Source organism: Bufo bufo, chromosome 10 (assembly GCF_905171765.1).
Source record: "Bufo bufo chromosome 10, aBufBuf1.1, whole genome shotgun sequence".
In the NCBI taxonomy this organism is placed as follows: Eukaryota; Metazoa; Chordata; class Amphibia; order Anura; family Bufonidae; genus Bufo; species Bufo bufo.
Genome location: NC_053398.1, coordinates 9,252,764 through 9,270,217, shown reverse-complemented (window position 1 = coordinate 9,270,217; position 17,454 = coordinate 9,252,764). Strand labels below are relative to the sequence as shown.

At 43.6% G+C, this 17,454-nt stretch overlaps 1 protein-coding gene across 1 annotated transcript in view; it reads right to left on the bottom strand.

Annotated features, from left to right (window-relative positions):
- Positions 1–11,017: 11,017 nt before the first annotated feature.
- Positions 11,018–17,454, bottom strand: part of SLC17A6 (solute carrier family 17 member 6) — a 40,530-nt gene continuing 34,093 nt past the window's right edge. Inside the window, exons 13-14 of the mRNA XM_040409760.1 lie at positions 13,354–13,481; positions 11,018–11,665 (exon numbers count right to left, since the gene is read on the bottom strand). Coding sequence (XP_040265694.1) covers positions 11,336–11,665; positions 13,354–13,481 — 458 coding nt within the window. The 3' untranslated portion in view covers positions 11,018–11,335. The remainder of the gene's footprint in view (positions 11,666–13,353; positions 13,482–17,454) is intronic.

Below are 17,454 nucleotides of genomic sequence, written 5' to 3'. Positions count from 1 at the left end.
ATATACAGCAGTGTACTGATATGTGAGGTACGAGGTATAATAGATGCAGTGTGTACAGATATATAGTATATACAGCAGTGTACTGATATGTGAGGTACGAGGTATAATAGATGCAGTGTGTACAGATATATAGTGTATACAGCAGTGTACTGATATGTGAGGTAGGAGCTGTAAGTTATACCTCATAGCTCACATATCAGTACACTGCTGTATATACCTGCCAGGGGTGGTGGAAGTGGCTATGAATGGGGCATTAAGGCCCAATTTATATTCTTTCTATGGGGCCCAGTGATTTCTATGTAGATCCCTGATATAGCAGTATTAATTAGGCACAGCATGGCAGTATGGTATTATTTAGACACTATATGGTTACTCTGTTATTCTTGGTGCGCCGTATGGTAGTTTGGTATTTCTTATACACTGTATGGCTGCTCCTTGGCACTTTAACGCAGTATTAATTGGGTGCAGTTCGGTAATATGGTATTATTTGGACACTATATGACTGCTCTTTTGCGCTCTATGGCAGTATAATTTAGGTATAGTATGGCAATATAATATTCAGACACTAAATGGCTTCTCATTATCATTGTAGGGTGGTATTAATTGGGCACTGTATGGTAATTTGCCATTACTTTATACACTGTATACATTGTAGGGAGAAATGAAGGAAGGAGGGAGAAAGATAAAGGATAGGAGCGAGGAATAGAGAGAGAGCTCTGTCATACCATATTTACCTATCTATCTCATATCTATCTACAGTATTATTTCAGAGTCTCAGAAAACCTGAAGATAAACTAGAAACTAATGGACACAAATCTTGTTACCGTCGTCAATCGCTCGGCAAATGTCTGCGCCTCCCTGATAAATATGAGAAGAGAGAATGGAAACGAGCCAGTTCTGCACCCCTATAAAGCGAGACACGCAGAGGGCTCTGCTAAGTGCCCTTCTCTCCCTGACCCACAAATGAAGGATCAGCACTTACCTGATGCTCTGCAAAAACAAAATTCTGTTTATACCAGAGAAATGGTTTCCAAAGAAACAGACGCACAATACCAGCCGCCATACAGTGCTCAGCGCTCTCCATCTATTCAATGTCAGATGAGGAGCAGCAGACGGGCTGCATGTTATGTCAAGGCGCCGGAGAAGATAATGGACCCAACACTGGATGAGGCTCATAGAAAACATTGAAAAATGTCATAGATGGATAGAGAAACCGACAGATAGACAGTTATGCAAAAGATACAGATGTAGCACAGTCATAACACGTTAACTAGATGGATAGAGAAGAGATTAGATAGATAGATAAGAGATAGATAGATGGATAATGAGATAGATAGATAGATAGATAGATAAGAGATAGAACAGATAAGAGATAGATAGATATGAGATAGGTAGGATAGATAGATCATATACATAGATATGAGATAGATAGAACAGATAAGAGATAGATATGAGATATAGATTAGATAGATAGATATGAGATAGATAGACAGACAGATAGATAGATAGATAGATAGATAAGAGATAGATAGATATGAGATAGGTAGGATAGATTAGATAGATAGATCATATAGATAGATATGAGATAGAACAGATATGAGATAGAATAGATCTGAAATAGATAGATATGAGATAGAATAGATCTGAAATAGATAGATATGAGATAGGTAGATATATAGATATGACATAGATAATAGATAGATCAGATAAATAAATCCATCTTTGATTTTTTCCCCCCCCCCCCCATCTTTTTAATTCAGTTGCTATTATTGGGACTATGTAAGTTTTTCAATCTTCTTCATTTAGGACATGAATATCTTGTGCGGTTGCTCACGTCCCCTGTCCTGCACACGGACGCCGCACTAGCCGGGAATCACTTCACTTAATCTCAGTCGTATCTTCAGTATTTGCTGGTAACTACTGTTGTATTTAGACTCTGTGAAAAGGGATAATGGGGCGAGGGCTCGTTGAAGGTAATTTTCTGCTATTATCTCAATTTGTGTTACAGCGGGGCGAGCAGTCAAAGCCTCCATCAAAATATATTACCCTGATAAAAGCACCGCCATTAAGCCCCAGATAAGCGGTAGTTATGCCACTTAGTTGACCAATTGTCCTTCTATTGCTTTGTGAGGGTCCTTGTTCATCTCTGACCTTGTGTCACATCCCTCCTCGTGCCTTCAATTGTCTGCTGCCTTGTTCTGCTCCCCGGGTGATAACTCAGTAATTATACACCATATCAATATTTAAAGGGGGTGTCTAGTTTACAAAACTCATTGTCAAGCACCCTGTCAGGGAATTCAGAGTTAATAGAGGGGCGTCCTCTCCTCAGAGGAGCTGCCAAGAGCGTCTCTCACTGTGGAGGACCCATCATGTTCATGCATTACAATGGGAACTGTGTAGTACTTAACTTCACCTGTGGTGGCACTGTAGGGTTCACTCACACATTACAGGTGATCGCTGGAGATTCCAGAAATGGGACACCCTGTGATCAGCTTACGGTTGGAGGAACCTTCTGACGTAAAGGGAATATCTAAATTGGAGAGCCTCTGTTGATGTAGTTTAATAGAGAGCAATCACCGAAACTCATAGCGCATCAACTGGAGAAATGTCATGAATTGCATCAAATTACTCAAAATGGTGCACATGGTTTGAACAGGCAGGCGGCCTATTTCAGCAGCTCTCCATTCATTCTTGAGTTTTTGCTTTTTTAATTCTTTTTTTAGAGCTGTTGTGTATTTGTTTACTTACTTGTTACTTAGTTTTTGCTTAGTGACAAGATGGAGTGGACTACATTTTGGTCAACCCGGTTTTTCTTTTCTTTTCCCTGAAACCCAGTAGTGTATTTTTTAAGTAAATTCTGTGTTATGTTTTTTCTTGTATTTTACTCTTTAATTTCTAATTACTCCTATTTTTGCTCCTGTTTGTGATTGCTGCTGTTATGCCAAAATGTCTCCACTGAGGGACAATAAAGGGATTTTCTTCTTCTTCTAAAGTTGGCAATAGGATATTAGATGCATTTGTCATTAATTCCACCTTCATAATCAATAAAAACCATGTCATGATTGTGTGCAGTGATCTCCCTGCGCAGCGCCATGACATGCTATCTTATATTGTATACTGATATACTATGTAGATATGGATTGAGCCACAGTCCTGTGCGGGGCGATCACAGCACAGTCATCAGCACTGTAAACCAGGCACATACACATATATCTACAACATACCTGTAAAAATCATGTCATGGCTGTGTGCAGTGATCTCCCCGAGCAGTGCCATACTGTATTATATTGTATACTGACATATCGTGTAAATCATTTTATAATATTAAAGGGAACCTGTCACCTCAAAAACGCATATAAAACCGCCAGCATTACCTCATAGTAGCCCCCAGTCTGTTAATAATCATATGTTTGATCCGGTAGTCTGATTCTCCATAGATTCAAAAAACAATGTTTTAAGCGCCATCAGCGATATCTTGCTGATCAGCTTGAAGTCAAGGGGGCAGTGGCTTCCTTGATTCAAGTCAAGGTAAGCATGCCCCCTAACCGTCCCCTTTTTTTGTTAGATTGACAGCCTGCAGTGCGGCCGGGATCGCACAAGTCTCGCGCAAGCGCAGTGCGCCGCTGAAACCCAGCTAACAGCAGCAGCCGGAGACAGGATCGCGCTTAACCAAGGAACGCACCGCGCATGTGCGAGACTTATGTGATCCCGACCACACTGCAGGCTGTCAATCTAACAAAAAATGGGACGGTTAGGGGGCGTTCTTACCTTGACTTAAAGCAAGGAAGCCACTGCCCCCTTGATTTCAAGCTGACCGGCAAGATATCGCTGATGGCGCTTAAAACATCGTTTTTTTGAATCTATGGAGAATCAGACTACCGGATCAAACATATGATTATTAACAGACTGGGGGCTACTATGAGGTAATTCTGGCGGTTTTATATGCGTTTTTGAGGTGACAGGTTCACTTTACTTGTGCCTCAGTCCTGTGCGGGGGAATCACAGCACAGTCACCAGCAGTGTAAACCAGGCACATACATATATACCTACAATATACCTGTGCACTTATGACTGTGTGCAGTGATTTTCCTGGGCAGCGCCATCCTGTATTATGTTGTATACTGACATACTGTGTAAGTTATCTATTGTGCCTCAGTCCTGTGCGGGGAGATCACAGCACTGTAATCAGCAATATAAACCAGGTACATGCACATATACCTACAGTGAACCCGTGAAAATAACGCAAGCTTCCGTTTTTGATGTACAGTAGGTATAGAACCACTGTAATCCAGAATAATCCCTAATCCCTAGTTCTATTGTTTGCATGTGTAATGGTGTGCTGCCATATGGTTTTTGTTTCCTGTGAAAAATATGGCATGGCTGAGTGCAGTTATCTCCACGAGTAGCGCCATACTGTATTATATTGTATACTGACATGATGTGTAAGGTATGTATTGAGCCAAAGTCGTGTGCGGGAAGATCGCAGCACAGTCAGGAGCACTGAAAACCAGGCACATGCACATATACCTACAATAAACCTGGAAAAATAATGTCATGGCTGTGTGCTTTTATGTCCCTGAGCAGCGCCATACTGTATTACATTGTATACTGACATACTGTGTAAGTTATTTCATAATATTAATTGTGCCTCAGTCCTGTGAGGGGAGATCACAGCACAGTCTTCAGGCACAAACACATATACCTACAATATACCTGTGCACTTGATGACTGTGTGCAGTGATTTTCCTGCGCAGCATCATACTGTATTATATTGTACACTGACATACTGTGTAAGGTATTTATTGTGCCTTAGTCTTGTGCAGGGAGATCACAGCACAGTCATCAGTATAAGGCCTCTTTCACACTACCGTTTTTTTTTTTCCGTTTTGCGGGCCGTTTTTTGCGTTCCGTATATGGTCCGTATACGGAACCATTCATTTCAATGGGTCCGCCAAAAAAGCGGAATGTACTCCGTATGCATTCCGTTTCCGTGTTTCCGTATCTCCGTTCCGTGCAAAGATAGAACATGTCCTATATTTGGCCGCAAATCACGTTCCGTGGCTCCATTAAAGTCAATGGGTCTGCAAAAAAAGCTGAATGCATCCGTATGTCTTCCGTATCCGTTTTTGCGTAACCATCTATAAAAAAAATGTTATGCCCAGCCCAATTTGTTCTATGTAATTACTGTATATGCTATACGGAAAAACGGAACGGAAGAACGGAACGGAAACAAAAAACGGAACAACGGATCCGTGAAATACGGACCGCAAAACACTGAAATAGCCATACGGTAGTGTGAAAGAGGCCTAAACCAGGTACATGCACATATACCTACAATGAACCCATAAAAATCACGTGAAGGCTGTGTGCAAAGATTTTCCTGCGCCGCGCCATACAGTATTATATTGTATACTGTGTAAGTTATTTCTTATGTTTCAGTCCTGTGCCGGGCGATCTCTGCATAGTTATTAGCACTGTAAACCTCACTGCACGGCGCTTTGACATATTGTATCATATTTTTATATAAATAATTTTTTTTTTTATACTTTTAAAAATCATTTTCAACCTCCAATAGCATATGATTGATATTTATTATTTGTATTTTACATACATTTTAGTTTACTCGAGGTAAAAAAAAAAAAATGTCCCAAAAGCAGCACAAATCAGACATTTTCTGTTCTTTAAATGGATATTATTACCCTGGATATGATGAAATCCCAAAGTCTACAATGTAGCATCTGATATCTGCAGCCGGAGTCGATATCGGCCCTGACCTCACACAACCGTTACCAAATATGGTTAAAAAAAAAAAAAGGAAAATAAATTGGGTGATGTTAACAACAATCGTAGATGTTTTACTAATTACATAGAGGGGCCGGGCTCGTTAGGGCAGCACAGACACGGCCATTTATTAATTAGTGGAGACTGTGACCGTATATTGGTAGGGGGCTAATATGGACGCCTCCCCTCCCCCACACAGGGAAATCAATAGAGAACAAAGCAGGAGAATAGGCTCTTCACAGAGCAGCCTTGATCTGAAGTGCAGGCCGAGCGCTTCACCACATCCAGGGACCTTTGCGGGCGCTTTGTGTTGTCGTCTCGCCCGTCATTCAGCCTTGACATTTTTTTGTTCCTCACAATAATTCCATTATCGGTTCCATTCTTCTCGCATCTGATGCACCTGTGCCGAAAGTGAAGGCTATGGAATAAAAGCATCAAATATTAGAAATTATTATGAATCATAAAAAAGATGCGACTCTATATAGACGGAGGCGGGGTGGGGATATGATCATGAATGCTCAGGTCGGATGCATTCATCTCATCGCCCCCACACAGAGGCGTCTGCACAAGGTTTAATGGAAAGGTTCTCAATGAATGGAAAAAGTTCCTAATACTTTACTTTTCTTGTAGTTATCTCCAGAGCGGCATTCAGAATTCTGCTGCTGCCCTTGAACTAGAAACCAGAAGTAAATCAATGATGGTGATTATGCTTTATTTGCTTACAGAGATGTTGTTTTTTTTTTCTATGTTTTTTTTTTTGGTGGTGACAGGAGACCATATTGGTTGTCACTAAATGGTGTTCATGGATGGTAAACTTGGGTGGTCATGGTGAATAGGGGGTGTGATGGTGATGATGGACATGGGTAGTGATAGTGACCTTTGACTGTGATGATGTTCTTGTCTGGTAGGCTTGCCATAGATGGTGAACATTGGTGGTAATCATGGGAGGCAGTAGGACCAAAGATTGTGATGGTGTTCTTAGATGGTGAACACTGGAGGTGATATGACCATGGATGATGATGATGTTCTTAGATGTTGAATATGAGTGGTGATGTGACTATTGGTAATGATCATGGGTGGTGAAAGGACCAGTGATGGTAATGATGTTCTTAGATGGTGAACAGGGGTGGTTGTGGTGATCATGGATGGTGATGATGTTCTTAGATGGTGAACATGAGTGATCTGACTACGGATAGTGAACATGGAAGATGATGGTGAACACTCATGATGGTCTTTTGTGATCATAGTAAACCTAGATGGCGATCTAATCATGGGTAGTAATAGTGTGTATGGATATTGGTGATGGTGACTATGTGCTTGGATGGTTACAATTGGTGGTGAACATTGTTGGTGATCGTGGGTGGTGAAATGACTGTGGATGGTGAGGGTGTTCTTAGTTGGCCAACATGGCGGTGATGTGTCCAGAACATTGGTTTTGGCTATGAGATGTAATGTTGTTTATGGATGATGATCTTGGGCAGTTTATGTGGTTCATGGATGGTTAACATTTGGGGGATGTGATCATTGGTGGTGATGGTGCTAATGGATGGTAAACATGGATGTTAAAGGCATGGTTGTTCTTAATGATCTGGGATGGTGATGGCTTTCTTGTATGGTTAGCATGGATGGTGATGGTGAATGTCGTTGGTGGTTATGGATAGTGATGGTGATCATGTTCTTGGATTATGAACATGAGTGGTAATTCTATTCATGGATGGTAAATGTGGATGGTGTTTTTGGATGGCTGCCATGGATGGTGGTGTCCCACCTAAATAAAGCAGGAAAATCTTTGAAGAGCTTTATAAGCTTTTCTATGGCCATCTGATAATTTACCATTGATTTGTTTTGCTGTACACTATTAATATCAAAATCAGGATATCAACAAAACACAATATTTTTTTACAAAAAGATAAATATAGCATTTTATTAACACTTTTTGCACCAACAAAAGTGACACTGTCCACCTTTTTCATTAACACAGCAAAAGCCATGGTCACATTTCACAGCACTTTTAGGCACAAAGCAAACAAAAGAAAATAGGTTTTTTTGTTGTTTTCAAATATTTTTCAAGGCCTTGAATATTTTTGCATTTATTTATTTTTTTAAGATTTTAGTCCTTTGAATAGTTCAAGGCTGATATTGCAGTAGCGGGGCCTCCAATCACAAACACGGTACAACAGACTGAATAAAAAGGGCTCACTAACACACAGATAGCGTCGTCGTATGTTTGCGGTGGTGGAGATAAGCGTCATCATGATAGGCGAGGATGGGGTTGCATTACCGTTTGGTCTCAAGCACCAGCTCTAGGCAACTTCATATAAATTGGTTTAACGCAATGTTAATCCTGCAGTTATCGCGGAAGTTATTGCTTGGTGTCAGTCAAAAAGTTGCAAATAAATTGCTGTGAAACTCTATGGTTAAGATTTTTTAATTGCAATTAACATATTTCATTAGATTTTTCCCTCAAAAAAAGGTATGGGGGATGGGGGGAGTAATAACAATAATGCCAGTGGGTGGTCTGCTTTTTACATCCCTTAAAAAGATGGCCTCAGGTTGTCTTGTTGTTGGAACCACCAGCGATCAATTGTAATCTGTAGGGGAATCGGGCAGCAAGTGTTTAATATTCCTGCAGTGCCACCACAGGAGAAGTGAGGCATTGCATGCTGCCTGTTAAAATTAATGATCTGTCAGCGGATATGCTAAGTCTTCTAGAGAGCAGGAGAGAGAGAGAGACTCTGTGTAGCTGCTCTCTACTCTGGTTAATTGATGGAGGTTCTTAATGAATGACCTCCCGCTGTGAACCCACAATGTCATAGTAAGATATGTGAAAATGGGTTGGTCTAAACCAAATACCTCCATTAAACCTCTAGAAACTCAATCTAGACTGAATGTGGATTTTATATTTTTGATCTGTATCATCAAATGTATGTTAAAAATAAATAAATTACCTAATTAGCTTTTTATAGCAATAAATAAATAAATATATATAAACAACATATAATAACAAATATACAAAAGTAATAAATACATAAAAAATAAATAATAAAAAAATGCATAACAATAATGATAAATACACTACAATCAATACATAAAAAATAAATAATACAAGTAAAAATAATTAATTATAATAATAATCAGGCCATCTATCCTTAGTACGAATCAAGATTAAATTATTGCGTAATTGGAGGGGAATTTCTGGGGATGGTCCTGTAAATTGGTAGAAACGTAACCTATATTATTCACTATTTCAATGAAATATATATATATATATTTAATATTTTTATATATGCCCCTAACACTGGTTCTATTTATGTCTACAGGAATATTACTGAAAATATTGGTCCTTCTTTGAATTTTTATCGCCTCCGTATACGGTAAGGGCTACATGGCCATTCCAGAAAAGACACTGCTGTCAGTTTACAAGATCACTAGATGTTATTAAAATTATAGGCTACAGGAAGAACTGGTGCCCAAAAATGGCTGCCCTAATTGTAAAATGGGGAGGGGTTACCCATAACAGCCAATCGAATTGTAGCTGTCATTTGTTATTACGTTTCTATCTATTATGGCTTTTAAACACGTGGTGAGGATGGAAGTGCAGCTGTCGCGAGGTCGATTGCACTTTAGACAAAGACATCTACAAGACATGTGGCTATATTGGTAATATTGATCATGTGTGGTGTGGCCTTAATTACATAATTTGGTTTAATCTTTGAAATATTTGATGAGCCAGTAATTAAACGTTGTCCATGGTTCCCTCCCACAGAGGAAGGTATTGAATTCTCCCCAGTCTTTTGAGATCAGAGCCAATGGACGCTGCACTGATGACCTCAGTCCAACCATGTGGTCATGGGTTGTTCCTACATTGGGATGGGATATCTAATTCTAACGTTCAACTTCTTAGACTAAGCCTATGCAAAATTCACCTAAGTTCGTATGGAGGAGGAAGAGGAAGTGACTTCCAGAAAACTAAGGCACCTCACCTACACCTGAAGGTGTCTAATAGTTCTCCATGCACATCATCAGTAGGATCCATCAACAGCAACCATTGCTTCTTTCCAAAGGTATTATGTAGGAGTGAAGTCTTTTCCACATTTCTACAACCCATTGCCTAGACTAGTATTCCCCATCCTGTGGCTCCCTATCTGTTAAATAACTACAACTCCCATCATCAGCATTCTAGGAGCTGCAGTTTTGCAACAGCTGGAAAGCAGCAGGTTGGGGAACACTAGTCTAGGCTATGGATCGGAAGAGACAACTTCACTCCTACACAGTACTTTTGGAAAGAACCAGTAATTTCTGTTGATGGATCCTACTTATGATGTGTATGGAGAACTTTTAGACACCTTCAGGTGTAGGTGAGGTGCCTTAGGTTTCTGGAAGTCACTTCACCTTCCTCCTCCACAAGAACTAGGGTGACGTTTTGACAAAGTTAGACTTCCATGTTCAGTTGGATCATCTTATATTAAATAAGGAGGTGGAGGTCCAAGTATTAGGGGCACCTCGAAGCAGAAAATGGATATACGTAAAAATTTAAGATCAGTATAGCAGCTCTGCTGATCTACCAATAGACAATCCTCAACTACATCAACTTTTTGAAATATATCACACACCCCACTAGAAAAAGAAACTGTGCTCTATAGTCATACCCTATATAATATTTAGATACATATGTTTAGAGGTAAAATTCTCTTATTTATTCCCAGGTTTAATATATCTTTGCAACTACCCACCATAAATGGGTCACTAGCTAGAGTTATTGTAGTAAGGAAGGTGCTGATATCATATAGCTTATAATATTATTCACATTTGTGTTTAGTTAACAGTACATCTCTCCCTGGTATAATGTTTATCTTCTATATCGTTATGACAAAAAATGAAGGAGAAATTATACAAAGTGTATCCTCCGCTATTGTCCAGAACAGCTGGTGACCCACAGACGCCCTCTTGTCCTGGTTATCTGAAAAACAATGGTTAAAACGTTTCGAGGTCATTCCAAAAACTTTTCCTGAGTCAATAAACTTTTGCAAATTCAAGATGAACTTGGTGGATTTTTATTTTTTTCTTTGTCGTCGACGTATCCGTTCAATGAAAAGCATCAAAGAGGGAAATATTTATCATTTGTAGGTTCCCATTGATCTTCAAGAGACTCAATGAACTCTTCTTTGAAGCTTTCTAGACAAGATATGTGTTTGGCATCTTCCATGGGTCAATTCAACGCATGGTTATGGCTGGTTGTTCGATCTTGAAATGCAATGGACTCGGTCAAAGTTTCAGATGTGCTATGTCTAACTGTGCTTTGAACGACTAGCGAAGATACTGCATCTAGAGGGTTATGGTAGCCATGGTCCAGTCATGGATGGTTTCAAGGATGGAGGTTTCAAGTCTGGTGAATTATCAGTCAAACGATACAAATTGTTGCTCGGCACCGGATGATCTGCTCTTGGTGTATGGGTTCTGCGCTATACATGATCCAGACCAAAACTTTGTGCAAACACCACAATGAATTTTTATCACAGACACTATGAAAAATAACTATCTACGGCGGGGATTGTTAAGGAGTGTAATTTGCGTCATGATATGACTCTTGTCCTTCTTCTTGTACAAACTCTTCTCTCTTTTCCCAACCACTGGGCCAGCCGCTGTTCACCTGCGTGGTGGCACCGTAGGACTTTGTGTTGTTGTAATTTATGTAATTCTGGCTTATGTCCCCGGATTCTTCCGCTAGTTCATCTTCATGGATGAAGCCACACTTCTCATCACTGGTCTGCTCAGGGTCTGCCCATGGTTGTTTCTCACCAGAAGCAAAAATACCGTAGAATATAACTCCACCATAATGGACAAGAGCGGCTATCAGGAAGACGTACTGCCATTCTTCGCGTGACTAGGGGAAAAAGAAAGAAAGAAAGAGGGTCAAAAATCTTGTGAAGTACATAATTTTGTCACCATAATGGCAGAACTTGTGTATATCACATCTGTAAGCGCATAGTCTTTAAGGGGTTGTCCTATTTGCACAATCCCTTTCCATATACCCAAATGTATTATATGGAATAAGGCCCCATCTTTATTAGCCTTCCTCCTGCCAAGTGCCACATGAATGTCATTGGGTACTACATAGCTTGCCCTGTAGAACTCATACCATATGTGGTCAGTGCATTGTTTAGGGACCCATCATATAGAAAGGAATGATACCAAGGGAGGAATGCCACTGGAAAAGAGCCCCATGGGCACTCTTCGGTTACAAGAACACAACATTCAATGTGGGCATTCCATTTTCAGGGCTGTTCAAGAGCGTGCTTTACTGATGGCACCAATAGTACAGGATGCCACGTCTCCAGTTGTGGAGGATGCCAAATTCCCGAAATCAAAGAGCAACAAATCTCCAATAGTGGAGGATACCACATGTCCAATAGGGAAGGATGCATCATATTCAATAGTGAAGGATGCCACATCTCCAAAAGCAGAGGGCAACATGTCTCCAATAGTAGAGGATGCCCCAACTCCATTAATCAACGATGCCACATCTCCAATACGGGATGATGCTTTATATTCAATATGAAGGATGCCACATCTCCAGTAGTAGAGTGGAGGACATCACATCTCCAGGAGTGGTGGACATCACATCTCCAATAATAAGAGGGTTGCCTCGACTCCATTACTCAAGGGTTCTACATCTCCAATAATTGAGGAAGCCATGTGTCTTGTCTCCAATAGTGGTGGACGTGACATCTCCAATACAGGAAGACAGTAAATCTCCAATAGTGGAGGACCCCACATGTCTGGGGAGATTGTAATCTGTGTTTAGTCAGATTGTATGGAGCTATCTTTTATTTAGCCAATAATATTTTATGGCCACAATCATGGACAATCACTGGTCCCAGTACGTATGTTCATATATCTGACTGTGATACTAGACAACTCTGATTTTGGCTTATCTTGGGAAAAGCCATAATAAAAATAATCCAAAAAGATCCAAAAATATCCATTACAACCACATACTAGTTTCACAATGATCAGATTGTTGGGGGAATCTGATGGTGGCTAAGCGATCATTCATCTAGTTTGCTGTCCTAGCCTTTCATCTAAATTCCCTGGCCAAAGCAATGTGTCTTATTGGCTCTCCTCCCCTTGGCACCCAATATCCATGAAGACTGTTGGTCAGTCATGAGGACGTCAGAATTATTGGCTGACAGTGCCTGACACCTATGGGTCTCGAAGTCAAACAGGGCAATTAATGGTAAATTTTCCAGTTTTAGACACCAGGAGCCATTATCATTGATGCAGCGTCTCGGCTCCGTCCTCCTACCTCCCATTCATCTTTTTGCAGATGACAATTACGTAAGTTATAATAAGTGTTGGCTGCTGACCAGTATATCTATGCTCTCAGCGTGATTCCTTCTCATTTAATTAAAACCTTATGACTCCCTGATCACACGAGGATCGGGCGCTCGGATTCGAGCTTCTATTAATAGCAGGCCTGCCTGGAGGCTTTCACTGAGGTCTCTCAATCCGAATCTTTCCAAAGATCACAAGAACTGCAATAAACCCGAGAAATGTCTCATAGGAACATACTTTGTTCTTAGTCATCGCTCCGACGATCAATGGGCACACCATGCCAGACAGGGTGCCCACGCCGTTAGAAATTCCCATCAGAATACTGGCGTAACGAGGAGCGATGTCGAGATGATTAACATTGAAACCTGTCAACACACAAGAAAAACCAATCACATACAGAACGCAAAGGTTTCATCATTGCATGGTGAGAGTTTCTACAACTTTATGTTTCAATGCCCTACTCTTTTGAAGATCTGTTTGCCGTCGGTGAACGGAAATATTCTTGTGCCCATTCAGTGACTGAACCTGTACAGACCTCATACATGGCACTGTTGTTACAATTGTATCCAGTCTAGAGAATCCTCTGTGCGGCTGATACATTTTACCTGCCCTGAGACATTGTATCCGACTATCAGGACAGGGGAGGCAATGGGGCAGGGGATGAGTTTAGCTTGTAGAGTGGTCAATATAGAAGAAGTCTAATGTACGCAGAATAAAGGCATACAAAAATAGAGATATCAAAAGAATATAAAAAATTAGGGGGACATTTATTAAGACGGGAGATTTTTACGCCGGTCTTAATCCCTCTGTGCTGCAGGTTGATGCGCCAAAGTCATGTAGAGGCGCAGGCTATAATCTACTGGCGTGGAAAATGATGAATGAGACGGGTTGGCTGGCCCGCCCTCTTCCCCGCCCATGCAACCCCCCCTTTTTCCACCACTAAGCAAAAGTGGCGTGAGCAGGGTAAAGTCAGAGATTTGGACGCTAAACACCTTTGCAACAAAATCTGCGACCCAAGTACACCAAAAAGTGGGGTATAAACTAGGGATGAAACGATTACTCAATTGAATCAAGTAATTCTACAAAAAAAAAATCATCGATGCCAAAAATTAGGAGGATTTGTTTGTGTCATGTGACCACTGAGCGGGAGTGAAGCGCTTGCTATTACTTACCGCCCCATGGTCACCCGCCAGCCCGCACCGCGCTGCACTTTCTTCCTGACACATCTTCAGGTCACAGTGCACGTAAGCGCGCACTATGACCCGATGCTGTGTGAAGTCAGGACGACAGTGCAGTGCGCGGAGAAGAAGATGGAGGAGCTGTGGAGCGGCGCCCCTACAGGAAAGGTAAGTACTGTCGCTGGGTACATGGCTAGGAGGGGGAGATGGTGGCACTGGTGGGCAGTTGGTGGCACTGGGGGGCAAGCTGATGACACTGGGGGAACAAGCTGGTGGCACTGGGGGGCAGTTGGTGGTACTGAGGGGCAAGCTGGGGGAAGCTGGTGGCACTGGGGGGCAAACTGATGGCACTGGGGGCAGCTAGTGGCACTGGGGGGCAGCTAGTGGTACTGGGGGGCAAGCTGGTGGCACTGGGGGGAAAGCTGATGGCACTGGGGGGAAAGCTGATGGCACTGGAGGGAAAGCTGATGGCACTGGGGGGGCAGCTGATGGCACTGGGGGGGCAGCTGATGGCACTGGGGGGGCAGCTGATGGCACTGGGGGGCAGCTGATGGCACTGGGGGGGCAGCTGATGGCACTGGGGGGGCAGCTGATGGCACTGGGGGGGCAGCTGATGGCACTGGGGTGGCAGCTGGTGGCACTGGGGTGGCAGCTGGTGGCACTGGGGGGCAGCTGGTGGCACTGGGGGGCAGCTGGTGGCACTGGGGGGCAGCTGATGGCACTGGGGGGCAGCTGATGGCACTGGGGGGGCACTGGGGTGGCAGCTGGTGGCACTGGGGTGGCAGCTGGTGGCACTGGGGTGGCAGCTGGTGGCACTGGGGGGCAGCTGGTGGCACTGGGGGGCAGCTGATGGCACTGGGGGGCAGCTGATGGCACTGGGGGGGGGCACTAGGGTGGCAGCTGGTGGCACTGGGGGGCAGCTGGTGGCACTGGGGGGCAGCTGGTGGCACTGGGGGGGGCAGCTGATGGCACTGGGGGGGGGGCAGCTGATGGCACTGGGGGGGGCAGCTGATGGCACTGGGGGGGGGGGCAGCTGATGGCACTGGGGTGGGGGAGAGCTGAAGGCACTGGGGGAACGGAGCTGATGGCACAGGGGGAGCTGATGGCACTGGGGGGAACTGATGCACTTGGGTTGAACAAAGGGCGTTGGGGTCTGATGAGTTTTTATAAAGGAAAACAGTCTATTAATAAATTTTTTCATATTAGATTACTCGATAAATCGTAAAGCGTAATCGAAAGCTGATGGCACTGGGGGGAAAGCTGATGGCACTGGAGGGAAAGCTGATGGCACTGGGGGAAGCCTGATGGCACTGGGGGGCAGCTGATGGCACTGAGGGGGCAGCTAATGGCATTGGGGTGGCAGCTGATGGCACTGGGGTGGCAGCTGGTGGCACTGGGGTGGCAGCTGGTGGCACTGGGGGGCAGCTGGTGGCACTGGGGGGGCAGCTGGTGGCACTGGGGGGGAGCTGATGGCACTGGGGGGCAGCTGATGGCACTGGGGGGGCACTGGGGTGGCAGCTGGTGGCACTGGGGTAGCAGCTGGTGGCACTGGGGGGGCAGCTGGTGGCACTGGGGGGGCAGCTGATGGCACTGGGGTGGCAGCTGGTGGCACTGGGGGGCAGCTGGTGGCACTGGGGGGCAGCTGGTGGCACTGGGGGGCAGCTGGTGGCACTGGGGGGCAGCTGGTGGCACTGGGGGGGGCAGCTGATGGCACTGGGGGGGGCAGCTGATGGCACTGGGGGGGGGCAGCTGATGGCACTGGGGTGGGGGAGAGCTGATGGCACTGGGGGGGGCCGCTGATGGCACTGGGGTGGGGGAGAGCTGAAGGCACTGGGGGAACGGAGCTGATGGCACAGGGGGAGCTGATGGCACTGGGGGGAACTGATGCACTTGGGTTGAACAAAGGGCGTTGGGGTCTGATGAGTTTTTATAAAGGAAAACAGTCTATTAATAAATTTTTTCATATTAGATTACTCGATAAATCGTAAAAATAATCGATAGAATACTCGATTTCTAAAATATTTGTTTACTGCAGCCCTAGTATAAACCATAATAAATGACCTCCTTAGGCTACTTAGGCTAATCATACAACCATCTGCATCCGTTATGAACGACGGATCCGGTTGTATTATCTTTAAAATAGCCAAGACGGATCCGTCATGAACTCCATTGTAAGTCATTGGGTGCTGGATCCGTTTTCTATTGTGTCTGAGAAAATGGACCCGTCCCCGTTGACTTGCATTGTGGGTCATGGCAGATCCGCTTTGGTCCGCATCCCATGCTGGACAGAAAACCGCACCTTGCTGCGGTTTGCTCTCCGGTGTGGGTACACAACCAAACGGAACAAAATGCATTTTGGAACATTCCGTTCTGTTCAGTTACGTTTTGTCCCCATTGACAGTGAATGAGGACAAAACTGAAGTGTTTTTCTCCGGTATTGAGATCCTATGACGGATCTCAATAGCGGAATTAAAAAACGCAAGTGTGAAAGTAGCCTTAGTGTATAGAAAAGGCAGAAAATTAAGTCTGAAAGGATGCTGAGAACAGTTTGGGAGTCAGTATATCGTTTTCCAAGTAACAGATGGATCTTCACAGTATGATGGCTTTAATAGAAACAATTAGATGTTGATGTTACCAAATATGTCCATTTGTGGCAACATATGTATCGCGGCAGTTGATGCTTAATGTATGCAAATGAGCTTCTAGGACCAAAGGGAGCGTTGTGGTTACACCTAGAGGCTATGCTCTCTCTGATACTGCTGGCCTCTCCACTCTGATTGACAGGGCTAGGCAGGTGTTTTGATATTTTCACTGCCTGGCCCTTTCAATCAAAGTGCAGAGGGCACTGGAGTTGCAGAGAGAGCTGAACCTCTAGGTGTAATGGCAACGCCCCCGTTGCTCCTAGAAGCTCATTTGCATATATTAAAACGTAATTTTTCTCAGCAATGTAGGCACATATGAACATGGGACCAACACAGATGCCTTCAGCTGCCAAGCGCACATGAAACGGGTCAGCCAGTGTCATAGGTACAAATCTGCTGACAGGTGCCCTTTAAGATTGGTGGGGGTGGGGGAAACACCTTTGAGTCCCAACATTGAACGGGCAGGAGTCCTTTAGATTTTGCCAGAGTTTGATGGTTATTAGGAATAGTGACCGGCT